The sequence below is a fragment of the Telopea speciosissima genome, chromosome 7 (genome assembly GCF_018873765.1).
Source record: "Telopea speciosissima isolate NSW1024214 ecotype Mountain lineage chromosome 7, Tspe_v1, whole genome shotgun sequence".
NCBI classification, from domain to species: Eukaryota; Viridiplantae; Streptophyta; class Magnoliopsida; order Proteales; family Proteaceae; genus Telopea; species Telopea speciosissima.
Window position 1 is genome coordinate 17,878,576 of NC_057922.1, and position 13,102 is coordinate 17,891,677.

Genomic DNA, 13,102 nt, shown 5'->3' on the forward strand with positions numbered 1-13,102 from the left:
CTCTTTCTGCCCCCCTCCCTCCCTCCCTCCCCAGTATGTTGTATATAGTGTTTTACTGGCATTCCTGGAACAAGAGCAGTTCATTTATTGTTGTACCCTTAGAGCCAAGAGGGTAAAATGATTATGGTATTTGACCATGCCATGTATCTTCAGATATTGACAGAAGAAATTGCTGAAGCTTACCATGGGATCAATTGTTCTGAGAACTCAGATTTGCTGACTTTGCCTTTTCAACGGTTGAAGACTTGCTTCCCATCATGCTGTAAGGAATGTTCTTGTACATTTCTCATCATTCACTGTTCTAGTTACTTTTTGTCAATTATTTGATTAACAGATCCATAGAAACCTGGATCATTTGACTATCCATCCAGTCCCTGCATGTTGTATGGGCATATATTTGGTAGAATTGGGGACTATGTCGAATGTAATTATAATTTAATACTTCTCTTTATCTATTTTTTTCCTGCCCATTCTCTATGTTTGAATGAACATCTGATGATTGGCCAACTTGGGGATAAAATTTAGTCTCAGGGTTCACAGTGGATGTTATTCATTTTGCCATGCCAAGCACTTCCTGATCTATGAAACCATAATTGTCACCACCACCATCCATTCTTGATTTATTGCGTGCGGTTCAGCACCGATTGGAGTCTAGACAAGCCTTGGAGTTGGCCTGGGCCCGGTCCTGGATTTTTCATACTGGCCTAAGTGCCCAAAACGTAGAGCGGGAGCGATAATGAGGGGATGAGAAGGTCAAATTAGAATATTTGAGTTCAAGAGCTCCTTTAGAGGGCCATAGGCCATATATACCATATGGGAGAAAGAACGCTAACTGGTTGTACAGCATGGTGTGTAGCTGTGCTCAGACACAGTTGTTTGCGAAAAGACTTGTGCACCCTTGGTTATTTCCGCCTTTCCAGGAGGATGCACTGGTCATTTCGTGCACAGCTGTGTTTGGGTGCAAGTGCACGCTGTGTTGCGCGATCGGGTGACGTTCCTTTTCCCATGCCATATTTATAGGTCGTATTTATTACAAAAGTATGGTTAAATGATATGTTGAAAGAACCCGTGTCTATCTCTCTCCTCGTTCCTATGAAATGATATGTTCTTTCTCTATAATTTGCAAATCCTCGTTCTATATTTGTTAACCTTATGTATGACAATTAAATTACAGGTGCATCTTGTTGTAAGTTGTAACCAAAGTGAAGTTCATCTTCTTGTCACCCATGGACGAGGCTTGGAGGTACTCTGATTTAAGTTCTAGCATTATTGCTTCCCAAATTCTTTTGGAGAAGGGGGGCATGATAGGAACAGACGCCAGTCAGTTTTCCTTTCCTTTGGACAAAACCACAAGTATTACTGTCACGACAGAAATTATGTGGTATCTTGGTGCTTATATTTTCTGTGAATTAAGTTTCAACTCAAGAGAAAATTAGCCCATTAGATATTCTCTCCAGGGTTGCTCAAGTAGAGAACCTTCTATATCTCAACCCTTAATATATTGTCACTAAATGGTTAAGACAAAATAAATGTTTGGGAAAGAGATCCTTGCGTGTAGCCTACGTCCAGACACGGGATCGCATGAAATGACCGTCCTACTCTTTGAAATGAAAAAAATCCCAACCCCGTTGATTACTTGTCACTCCTCTCTCTTTATTTCTTATAGACTACCGTAACGCACATACTTGTTTTGCCCTTTTTCTAAATTTCATCCGTTATCTCCAGTCTCCATCATAATCCTCTTACCGTGTAATGTCTTCGTATCCAGGTACTTAGAGGGTTGTCTTAGAATTCTACACCCCACCCCCCCCAAAAAAAAAAAAAAAATCTTAGAAATACTAATAAATTTCTTCATGTCATATTTAAACTTCTCTCTTGTTGCAATTGCTGAAATGTGAAGAGGGTGACAAGGTGAAGATCAAATGAAATAAATTAAGACACAATTATCAAGAAAACCTGCCACGTGTTAAAATTACATGGCAAGTCATATATTTTTCCTATAATCTGAGGCTCTGAGCCACTATATATAAAACACTTTTCCTTTCATCTAAGTCAATAATCACTACCCATTACTTACAAGAAGACTGACCAATCTCGTAAAATAGGTTTGAACTTTGAAGTAGTTTTTCTATAACGAATATCCTTGTTTAAGCCCAAGATAGACTAACCTTTTAGGGTCAAAATATTGATTTTTAGTTATCTAGTGGTCGTTTCTAAGAACGGGTTCTTATAATATATTACGTGAATTAATATAAGGAATTTGGTTTCACCCAAGTGTTTTATTAAATAAAAGTTTCCAATTGATGAAATGATCCCAATCACAAGCTTTTCTGTATTCATCAGAGAAAAATTAAACAAAAAAATGAACGACCCCAACCAAAAAGTTTTTGGATCCGTATTCATTCGAAAAGTAAAATAAAATATAGATTCTTTTAGATCTTCAAACTATTCATAAGGTCCATTCAAGTATAGTATAGTTAAGAAGACAATCTGATTATGGATAATTTATTTGGTAGGGACCATCTAAGGAGCCAAAAAAAAAAAAAATTTTATTTTGCCATTTCTTTATGTCTAGAAAGAAAAGCAGAATAGCTTGGGGGGGTGATTCTATTTCTTTGGGTATTTCAGTTATTTGTATCTTTGACAGAATATTACTTACCGAATGAAAATAGTTAATTGTTTTCTACAAACCAGCAAGTGTTTTTTATTTTATTTTTGTCCCACTAGAAGTGGAGATGAGAAGATCAGAATCAAGAAAGTAATTAAATGATTTTTTTTTTAAAAACTTCTCTTGGTTGTAGAATCAGTTGCAGCAAAGAAATTGCACTAGGAGCCCTGTTTTCCAATCAGTAGAAAAGACCCATAGATCTTCCCAAGAGAAAACTCATTCTGACTACCATAAAATCTTAGGAGGAAAAAACTATTTTCTTGTCATTACCATCCAATTTGGTGGGGGAGTAAATAGGAGCACAAATAACTCAGAGAGTTATGTATTGTGTGGCTATAAAGGTAATTTAGTTACATGGTAAGGAGATTTACAGGGGAACCAGCAAAAGATGTGAAGAAATCAAACAATCTCTATGTTTCTCTTGGATCACTACTTCCTGGAATTGATAATACAGTATTAACTTTGTTAATCCAAATTAAAAGTTATTATTATATTTTGTGTTTGATTCTGATTTGTATATATATGTGTCTAAATTTTTCATGATTTCAATTTGGTCATTGCTGAGGAAATTAAGCATTCCAGCAACGATTTATCATGTTCTTAAAAACATTCTTGAGCTGCAAAAACAAGTTGAGAGGCTGAAATATTGGCAAGTGTTTAAAAATTTTGCCATTTTTTTAGTTTACAAACAAAGAGTGTATACAATGTGAAGAAAACAAAGTCTTTTCTGTCCAAAACTTTACAATCGTTTCTTGCTTACAAGTTTACAAACCATCTCTAATTACTTGTTAAGTTATATCCACAACCATTGTCTGCTCTTCAGAAAAACTCTTCCTTGTTCTCACACATCGATAGCAGCTTCTGACTCAATAAATTACAGTCCAGTCTTTGATTTTCTCTCATCTGTTGAATCAGAAGCCAAGAAACATGTGATAAACATAAGAGCAGTTCTCTTAATCTCTAAAATAAATTTACATTTCTGAATTAAGAATTAATCACCAAGGAGTACAAGTAGAGGAAGTACACCTGAAGATGAATATTAAAAAAGAACACCTCCCCTGGTGATGATGATGCTGATGCTGATGAGCTAGAAGATGATACATTCAAGAGTTGAAGACCTTCAACCTCTAGATTTAGTAGAACCTCTGAGAATGGACTTCTTGTGTTCTTACATGTGCATATCTGAACCAGAATCTCTCCTTCATCGACTCGGCTCACCGAAACAGTTGGCAGAGATTTTCTGATTATGCCGTTTTTTTGTCTATCTATTTGATTTTTGGTATTACCTCTGTTATAAACACTTGCCAATATTTCATCCTTCCTCTGTTTCAGCCTCTCAACTTGTTTTTGCAGCTCAGGAATGTATTTAAGAACACGAGAAATCGTTGCTGGAATGCTTAATTTCCTCTGCAATGACCATATTGAAATCATGAAAAATTTAGCACATACATAAACAAAGCAGAATCAAACACAAATTATAATAATAACAACTTGTAATTAAGACTAACAAAGTTAATACCGTATTATCAATTCCAGGAAGTAGTGATCCAAGAGAAACATAAAGATTGTTTAATTTCTTCCGGCGATCACGTTCACCGGCATTGTGACTCAATTTCTTAATTAAGCCCTGATCATTGTTAATCCCACTCGATGGAATGGAGTCATCATCAAGATCTATTTGTTGTTGTTCCAGAGAAGGGAAGGGGGGACATAAGCCCAAAACCTCTGTTTCTCTAAGGTTGCAGTTGAGGGAGGTGCCATTGTCTATCCAGTTCTTCTGCTCTTGCTCTTGCTCTTGCCTAATGTGATCTTCTGTTGGCCATCCTAAAGTTGAATACAAGGGAGGAGATAAGGTTAACATGATTGAAGCTTGGAAGAAGAAGAAGAAGAATTGTTGCAGTAGGGATTGAACCTTTTGATTAGCAAGTACTAAGCTGATAAATGAGTCGTAGAAGCTTTAATATTTATATATACTGTGATCAATTACCTAGTCTTAGTATTTATTCAATCAAGGCAGAACAAAATTTATAATTTCTTACTTAAAGAGTCTAAGGGAAAGATGAAGTATAGCCACTACTTTGAAATTTAAAATATTATTATTGATGTCAACATTTTCTCCTAAGTTTCTTTTAAAATTTTAATGTAGAGAGGCAATCACCACTATCTTGGAATCTGATTTTTTTTTTTGGAATTAGATTTAAAAAAATGGTCTTACAACCCGATTACACACGGTATGACTTAAGATGAAAAGGATTCATTATCAATGGTTTTAATAAGAATTCTAATTTTATTAAATTATTTAAAGTATAATCTTGGACACTAGATGGAACCAAGGAATATACTCTATTAAAAGTTGTTCCATTGTGATCAGGTGGTCATGGGTTCGAGTCTAGAAACAGTCTCTTCATGAAATTAAGGGTAAGATTGCATATAGTATGACCCTCCCCAGACCTCGCCGTGGTGGAAGCCTCGTGCACTAGCTACGCCTTTTTATATGCTATTTAATTTGATTAGATCCACCCGATTGATTGCCCTGATCTTTTTTTCTTTTTCTTTTTCTTTTTCTTTTTTTTGGAGATAAAGGATTGCCCTGATCTTTAACCATCTGAATTAATGCATTATTTTTTTTCAACTAAAATTATAGCTTCTAATAAAATGGATACAGAAGAATATGTGTTTTTTTTTATTTTTTTTTATTTTATAAAAGAAGAATATGTGTTTTATTTAAAAGGATTTTCTTATGGACATCCTCTTAAGGTGTTAAATAATTTGTAATTTTTGTTTTCATTCTTTTAGTATAATATATATTTTTTTTCAACGAGGGTAGATCTTGTTATTTCACATTTGTACCCAAAAAAAATGTGCATAGATATTAACAACTTTTGATAATGACATAATGATAAATCAATTTCAAATTAGGAAGAATGTTCTTTGTGCTGCAGCGCAGCCTACCCTAGACACATGGGCAGCCTGTGCAGGGGGCAGGGTTGTCATTGCGCCCACCCCCATGTACCTAGGTGCAGGCTGCGCTGTGGCACAAAGAACAGCATCCCATTTTGAAAACTTTTTTTTTTTAATTTATAAAAATAATTTTTAAATATTAAGGCAATAAAGTTTACAAATTATAAATGCTCTTGTAGATGTATCACTATCATATGTTCAAAATAAAATTTTGTCCACTAGTATGTTCGGTGGGCCCATATCACGCTCCAAAGTGTAAATCAACTTCACAAATGGAACCAAGATTCAAGATAGCATGATTCATTTGTCTCACTTGTTTTGTCTTTTTCTATGCTTTTTCTTTGTTTTTGAATTTTTCTCATAATGTTATGTGTTTCCAACATGCTTGGGAGCCCATTCTTATTCACTTGTTTTGTCATTTTCTGTTCTTTAATTTGTTTTTTGACCTTTAGTAGTTAAGATAACTTATGGTTTGGTAGGATAAGCATTGGAAAACTTTGAAACCTCCCTATTAGAAACTTGGTGCCCAATCTAAATCATTTGTGTATGATTTTTTTTTCCGATTAATTTTTAACTTTAACTTAAAGCTCAATAATAGTTTATCATTTACTGATATACTCTCCTAAGGGTGTGAATTTAGAACCGAAACTGAAATTAATCGTTTAATATCGAATTGAATCGAACCAAAGCAAATTGGTTTGGTTTTGGTTTCTAAAACTAGAATCTTTTCGATTTCATGCCTAAAACTGTTAACCAAACTTAATTATCTATTTCAAACCGAATAAGAAACCGTATAAAATTATATATTTTTAAAAGATTTTAATTAAATGCGAATGATAATTCTTTTCCAGTTTACTCTTTGGGAAAAATTGGTGAACTATGATCCTAACAAATAAGGTTTTTTAAGATGTAAACAAGTTGGTCCAAATATTTAAAATAGAACCTAACGAATATAAAACCAAATTAAAACTCACTAAGAAGATGAATACAAAACGAATAAAAACCAAAAACAAACTGAACCGAGTCGATTCGGTTTTAATTTTGAAAATGTATTTCTATTCTTAGTTCAGTTCGATTTTGATTTCTACATTTTGCTTCTTAAACGAAGCCAAAATCGAACCGATTGACACCCCTTACTCTCCAATGTATAATGCATCCCCTAATGATACAAGGGATGTCTAACTAAAGTTAAAAAATAGTCGTATATAAATGATGATGTAGAATACATCCATCAAGTTTCTACTAAAAAAAAAGACTATATCCATCAAATTTAATTCTAATATAATAGGGAGTGTCTGAGTAGCATTTCTATAAGTATATTTGGAACTTAGCGCATTCTTTTAATTGTCCATTGTCTTATTCTCAAAAGTTCTTTAAGATAAGAATATAAAAGAGTTTTCAAAAATAATTTTAATGTGACATATCATTATCACAAGTTGTCGTTGTCATACACATTTTTCGTATATGCATATGAAATGATACTATTACCCTCATTGAAAAAAAAATTATGCATCATACTAAAATGGCAAAAGAAAAACAAAAGATTACAAAATTTTTGATACGCAATAAGAAAATCCTTATTTAAAGATATACAAGAACGGACTCCTGTGGAAAGGCGTGGAGGAACTTCATCCCCTTCTTCCTTCATGTTTATTAAATGCCAACTATTTTTCCTACTAGAACGTTACAAGTTCAAAGTCAAAGATTTCATTTTATTCCACAAAAACATTTTGAAACGAAATCTTTGACATTGATCTTACATAAACGAAAAAAGAAAAAGTCATTCTTTTTACTGAATGTTGTTCCATACCAATGAAAAAAATTATTTATGATTTTCAAAACCCATCAAGAAGATCTAAACTCTGACTTTGTTTCATTTAAGGAAAAAAAAAAATCCAATTTAGTTGACCTTGACGTCCTCCCCCAAAAATGTTAGCAATAGCTAAAGAAAACTCAAAAACATAAAATGTAATTAGACTTGCACAGCACGTTGGCACTCTTCATACATCCTCTGTGCGTCTCCACGCATGAAGAAGATCCTGGCTCTACCGCCCTAAGTTGTCTTTTTTTCCCCTTATAATGACCCTAAGTTGTTTCAAGCCATCAAAACCTATATGGATTAGCACTTAGTGTTATGGTTTGTTATATTATATTATGAATTAAGTGGATATGGTTTTTTTCCTTTGAGAAAAGTGTTTGCCATGTCTTTTTTTTTTAAGTGAAAAGAGACTCATTTATTAGCACGGGAAAAGAGGATGATGTCGGACTTACAGAGATCAGACAACCAAGAAGTGGAAACAAGTCAGTCAATCCTATAATCTGTAGACCTCGTCTTTCGAACCAAGGAGTCAACCATGCTGTTAATCTCCTAAAAATAAAAGAGAAAGTACAAGTTCTAATGTAATTCATTAGAAGTTTAATATCCTTGATAATGGACATGATTTCAATCGGAGAGAGAATCCCTACAATAATTATCACCTCCAATTCGTGGGCACCTCCAATTCCTCTAATAGGGGGAGTGGACCCCACTTTGGACAGTGTTTTCGGATAGAGATTAGGGTGGTCATTGCTGCCCCCATGTGAGGAATTAGAGGGGGTAGCGAATTGGAAGGGATAACGATTCGAGTCCCTATTGATATACTTAATCACCTTTTTGCTAGCAGATTCAACTTGCAACGAATCAATGCATTCTGAAATACCTAGCAATAAGCTACATCTAATTTCTCGATTGTCATGTAGTGGTTCTAAAAAGGGATATTTTCCCCAGCATTAGAGAGGTCATATATTTTAGTAGGGACATGCAAAATATTTTTAATTAATTTTTGGTTGAAAATATAAAATATTTCTAATATATATGTGCATTTATGTCGTTAAATGTTAAGGAAGAGCTCAATCAATAGTCCCTTATAGGTGGCTTGTGACATTACTTTTCACTCTTTATATAGCTACTTTTTTTCGGTAGATTTACATACCTACTTAACCTAGTTTGAAAAGGTTCAATTTATCTTTTCTTTTAAGGTTTATAAACCTAATTAAGGTATACTGTGTAAAAATAAATGAAACCCCTAAACTAGGTTTAATACAATGGGAAATACAACAACATCTAGCTTAATACAAGATTAAACGCTAGAAAAATCCTCAAAATGATGAAATCACCCTTAAGGAGCCAAAATACGAAATAAGCACATGAATCCACATTAAAATGTAAAGGGTTTACTAAACATGCTTTGTTACATTTAAAATCATGAGAAGAGCATAAAGAAATTATTCATAAAAAGCGAGACAATAAAATAATATAAAATTACCAAAATGCCCCTATTAGGCCAAAAGTGCAAACAGCCATGTAATTAAACCCAATGTACAAGAAATTCATCAAAATGAATTCTTATAAAGTAAGGGGGATGAGAAAAATCAATCAATAGCATCAGTGGAGGGGATAGAAGTAGACGGACAGAGATGAGTCCAATATGGAAGGCTCTAATCCCTTTTGCTTCAAACACTTCTCTAGCGGCCATTCTCAGTGTGTAGAACTGGAAAGTGGAAACTATAGTCATAACATCGGCTGGGCGCTCAGGTCTTCAATCAATCAAAATATCAAATCGAAAGTAGATTTTCTTAGAATGAGAAGTAAGATTCTCATGAAAATTCATTAGAACAGAAAAATAAAGTGGAAGTTTTGAAAAACCAACATGAGACATTCTGAGGATCTGAGAGTAGAGTTGGTTTAGTCAATGCAAAATGATCAAAATGCCCTTCTAGGTATGGGTACACAAAAAACACAAAAAACTCACCCAAAGCATATGGAGATATGGATATTATAGGATATTTGATTAGGTAAGATACTCAATGAGCTTCTACTTCTTTTCTCTTTTATTGCAAACAATAATGCTTATCTTGATCAGGACACTTGTCATTGAGGGAACTAGTCAAATAAGGGAATGTTGAGAGTTAGAATCTCTTAAAGGCAAGGTAGGGGTGAAACAAGCCAGGTTGGGTCGGGTTTTTTAAAACCTTAGCCCAATCCTGAGTCCTCTTAGCTCAACCCAAGCTTAACTTGGCCCTAGGTTTGGCTGAAATATCTCAGCCTAGGCCCAACCCTGCCAGGCTTAGCCCAGCCCAGCCCGACCTTGATTGATGACCTGCTTTTTGCTACGGCCTGGTTGGCCCTGAGTTGCCCTGCTTTTTTGTCATTTGCGTCGTTCTATGCATTAAGAAAATGAGACACATGTGATTGGGCATTGGTTTGTTTCATACTCAACTGACTATTAGACTTTTCTTTGGGTTAAAAAACTTAGCTAATCTTAAAAATTGTAAATATTTTCGTTCAATAGATAATTAGCCTTTTTTGTTTTGATAAACCAAAAGATAATTAGATAGTATACAAAAATTGCAAAAATAACCTAACACAGGGCCGGGTCAGGTTGGGCTTAGCCTGAAGCCTAACCCTAGCCCAGCCCGACCCTAACCTAACCCAGGACTTGAAAATTTCAACCCTAACCTGCCCTTAAGGTTGAAAAATTCAGCCCAGACCCTGTTCGGGCTTAGGGCGGGCTCGGATCGACAGGGCCAAACTTACACCCCCTAAGGCAAGGTAGCCCACAATTAGTGAGATAGCAACTCTCTCTCTCTCTCTCACTCACTGTGATTGCGAATTAGGGTTTTTGAAGCACTAAGTAAGAGAGTGTAAGTGTTTATTCGATAAACATAATGAGTTGCGGTGAGTTCCTTGGACCTCTCCCGCATCCAGTTCACACACTAACTATCGTAAGGCTGTGATGATTTCAGCAACCATGCCTGTTCTCCAGGGTCCAGCCCAATCGAACATTAATAAATCAGAGTATCCACGCCACCTTATCATTTTTTATCTCTTCCACTGCAGCTTATTAGTAGGGTCATATTATAAAAGGTCTCAAAAATAAATAGTTGTCTGGGTGGTGTAGTTGGTTATCACGCTAGTCTCACACACTAGAGGTCCCCGGTTCGAACCCGGGCTCAGACAATTAATTTCATTTTGCCTGGATAACAGTCTTCGGGTCTTATTCTTCTTTTTACATTACAAGTCCTCAAAAAATTTTGAAAAAGGTCGGTCGGGCAACATCTTCAAATTTGGGTTTGGAGCCCAGGGCTCAAACTAGCCAGCCCAACAGAGGCCCATCGATCAAATCAAAAGTCTCTCTGAACAAAACGCATAAGCTACAGATAGAAACATTTTCAAACTTGGGTTTAGAGCCCAAGGCTCAAACTAACCAGCCCAACATAGGCCCATCGATCAAATCAAAAGTCTCTCTGAACAAAACGCATAAGCTACAGAAGGAAACATTTTCAAACTTGGGTTTAGAGCTCAAGGCTCAAACTATTCAGCCCAACATAGGCCCATCAATCAAATAAAAGTCTCTCTCTGAGTCTGAACAAACGCAAACGCATAGGCTACCCTCTCCCTCTCTCCCGGCTTTGCCTCTATTGGCGAATCTTCAACTGCATTGAACAAAAAATTGACGAAATCTGTGTCCCCGGCTCTCCCACCTTGAGGGCTAAAGTCTAAAGAACCCTCCCCCAAAAATCTAGTTGAGATTGGTTCAATCAATCCATATTTTGAACTTCATTGGCAAATTTGCGTGTACCCTAGGTTAATTTCTTTAGTTTTGGACGGAATCAGGTGAGGGCTTACTTTAGACCTGATTTGGTATATGATTCCTATTTAAATGCATGGGGTTGGTTTCTATTTTGAAATTATTTGGTTTGATTTGCACCTTATTTTAGTGAAATAGAAATCAAATGAGGAATTGTTTCGATTTTAAAATTAAAATTGATCTTCAATCTTGCTCTTTAATGACCACATGGATAATTTGATGAATAAAATAGTAATTTCATGTCAAAAATAAAACACCACTTTTCTTCTTCTTTTGATGGTCTCATTGGTCCCATCACCAATGAGACTAGATCGGAACATTGGATTTTGCAAGTGAAGTGGGTCAGGCCATAACTCAAATTATGCGTGTCCTGGAATATTTTATTTTAGCCCAAGTTGGGGGGCGGGGGGGGGGGGAATAGCATTTCTTGCTTTATGAGAATTAAGGTTTTCTGCTCACTTGTGAAGTACTTTCAATTCAATGGAGTTGCCAAGTGACAAAATGAAGCACTAAAAAATTCAGGTTATCAAAGGGATGCATGGACATACATGCGTACGAGGATGTATTTGGTTAAATTTGAGTGTCAAATTTGAAATGTGACCTATCGATCTAATAAATCTTCTCTTATCTAATCCAATACTTGGAATTGTCACATCATTTTGCTATGTGGTAAAACTGGGCGAACTATAGAGACAAACTTGTATGAACTTTTCATGAGGTGAACTTTTTGCTAACATAAATATAAGGGAAAAGGCTGGGCACATCGTCCATATATTACAAGTTAACGCCTACTGTGTCTATCTCTCTCTTTCCCTCTTTAAAATGACCCCCTGATGCCCCCACCACACACCCTCATTGGTGCCACCCTCTACTTTACTATATGCAAGTGTTGTGCCTATCTCTCCTATATTATAAATATGATCTCTATAGATACAAATAAATATTCACCGAAAATTTGGATCAAAGTATATGAACAAAATAAAATAGAAATGACTGAAATTTTCTTTTTATTTACCAGATTGAAATATGTATTCACCAAAGACTTGGCCATTTTAACCATTGCCATGGCTGTTTGACATATGGTAGGATAATGTGGCAATTCTGGATAAATAAGTCAACATCCAAATTGCTCGTGTGGTAACCTTCAAAGTAACCCAAATTCAATATTCCTTGTCATTCTGCCATATGTAGGCTTGCCCCTCCCATTGGGAATCTCTTACAGGCTTGCAACCCTTTTGGCAGTCTCAGATTTTTTTTAGCGTTGTGTCTAATCATCTGGTAAATTAGGCTGAAACATGACATGTAAGTAAGGGATTTTGGGGTACCTGTCTGTATAAATTTTGGGCCTCATCTAACATGCCATGTGAAATATGTTGCCTCAAGAAATCTCCAAGATTCGTCCTCCTGCGTAGTTACTAGCACAGAATAATAAAGTGGATGTCAGAGAATCGATTTTCCCCAGCGGGGGACTCTCTGATGCTTGAGTCAGATCTCTCTAAGCAACAATTAAGAATAGTTCAGATCCCTTTGTGTATCGTTATACCAGAGTATATATAGGGCTCATGGCTGATAGAGACGGTGAAGGAGAGTCCCAATATGGTAAGCTTTGTCCTTCGTAGGAGTGTTACTGGTAGAGTCCTTTTGGGAGGGTGATCTCTCATTCGCCAAGTTCCGGGGGCGCTTCTTTGGTAGTTTCCTTAAAGAGGTAGATTGGCACGAGGAGAGATTACTCCATGCCAAATTGGCATGTTGAGTTGTTTTTATTAGGTTCCTTCTACGGATAGGTCTCGATTGAGATCCGGTGATCTTTGCTTATTATGGGGATATGGCCCTCTGGTTACGT

The 13,102-nt window shown here is 35.8% G+C and overlaps 1 protein-coding gene and 1 non-coding gene across 2 annotated transcripts; one reads left to right on the forward strand and one right to left on the reverse strand.

Moving 5' to 3' along the window:
- Window positions 1–3,566: 3,566 nt before the first annotated feature.
- LOC122668306 (transcription factor ORG2-like) lies at window positions 3,567–4,529 on the reverse strand. Its single transcript, XM_043864892.1, has 3 exons — window positions 4,188–4,529; window positions 3,755–4,075; window positions 3,567–3,717 (listed from the first exon to the last, which is right to left on the reverse strand). The coding sequence occupies exons 1-3, from the start codon at window positions 4,527–4,529 to the stop codon at window positions 3,664–3,666; spliced, it is 717 nt and encodes a 238-aa protein (XP_043720827.1). The 3' UTR covers window positions 3,567–3,663.
- Window positions 4,530–10,554: 6,025 nt separating this feature from the next.
- On the forward strand, window positions 10,555–10,628 carry TRNAV-CAC. Its single transcript has one exon. It is a non-coding gene; the product is annotated as a tRNA-Val (tRNA).
- Window positions 10,629–13,102: the final 2,474 nt, after the last annotated feature.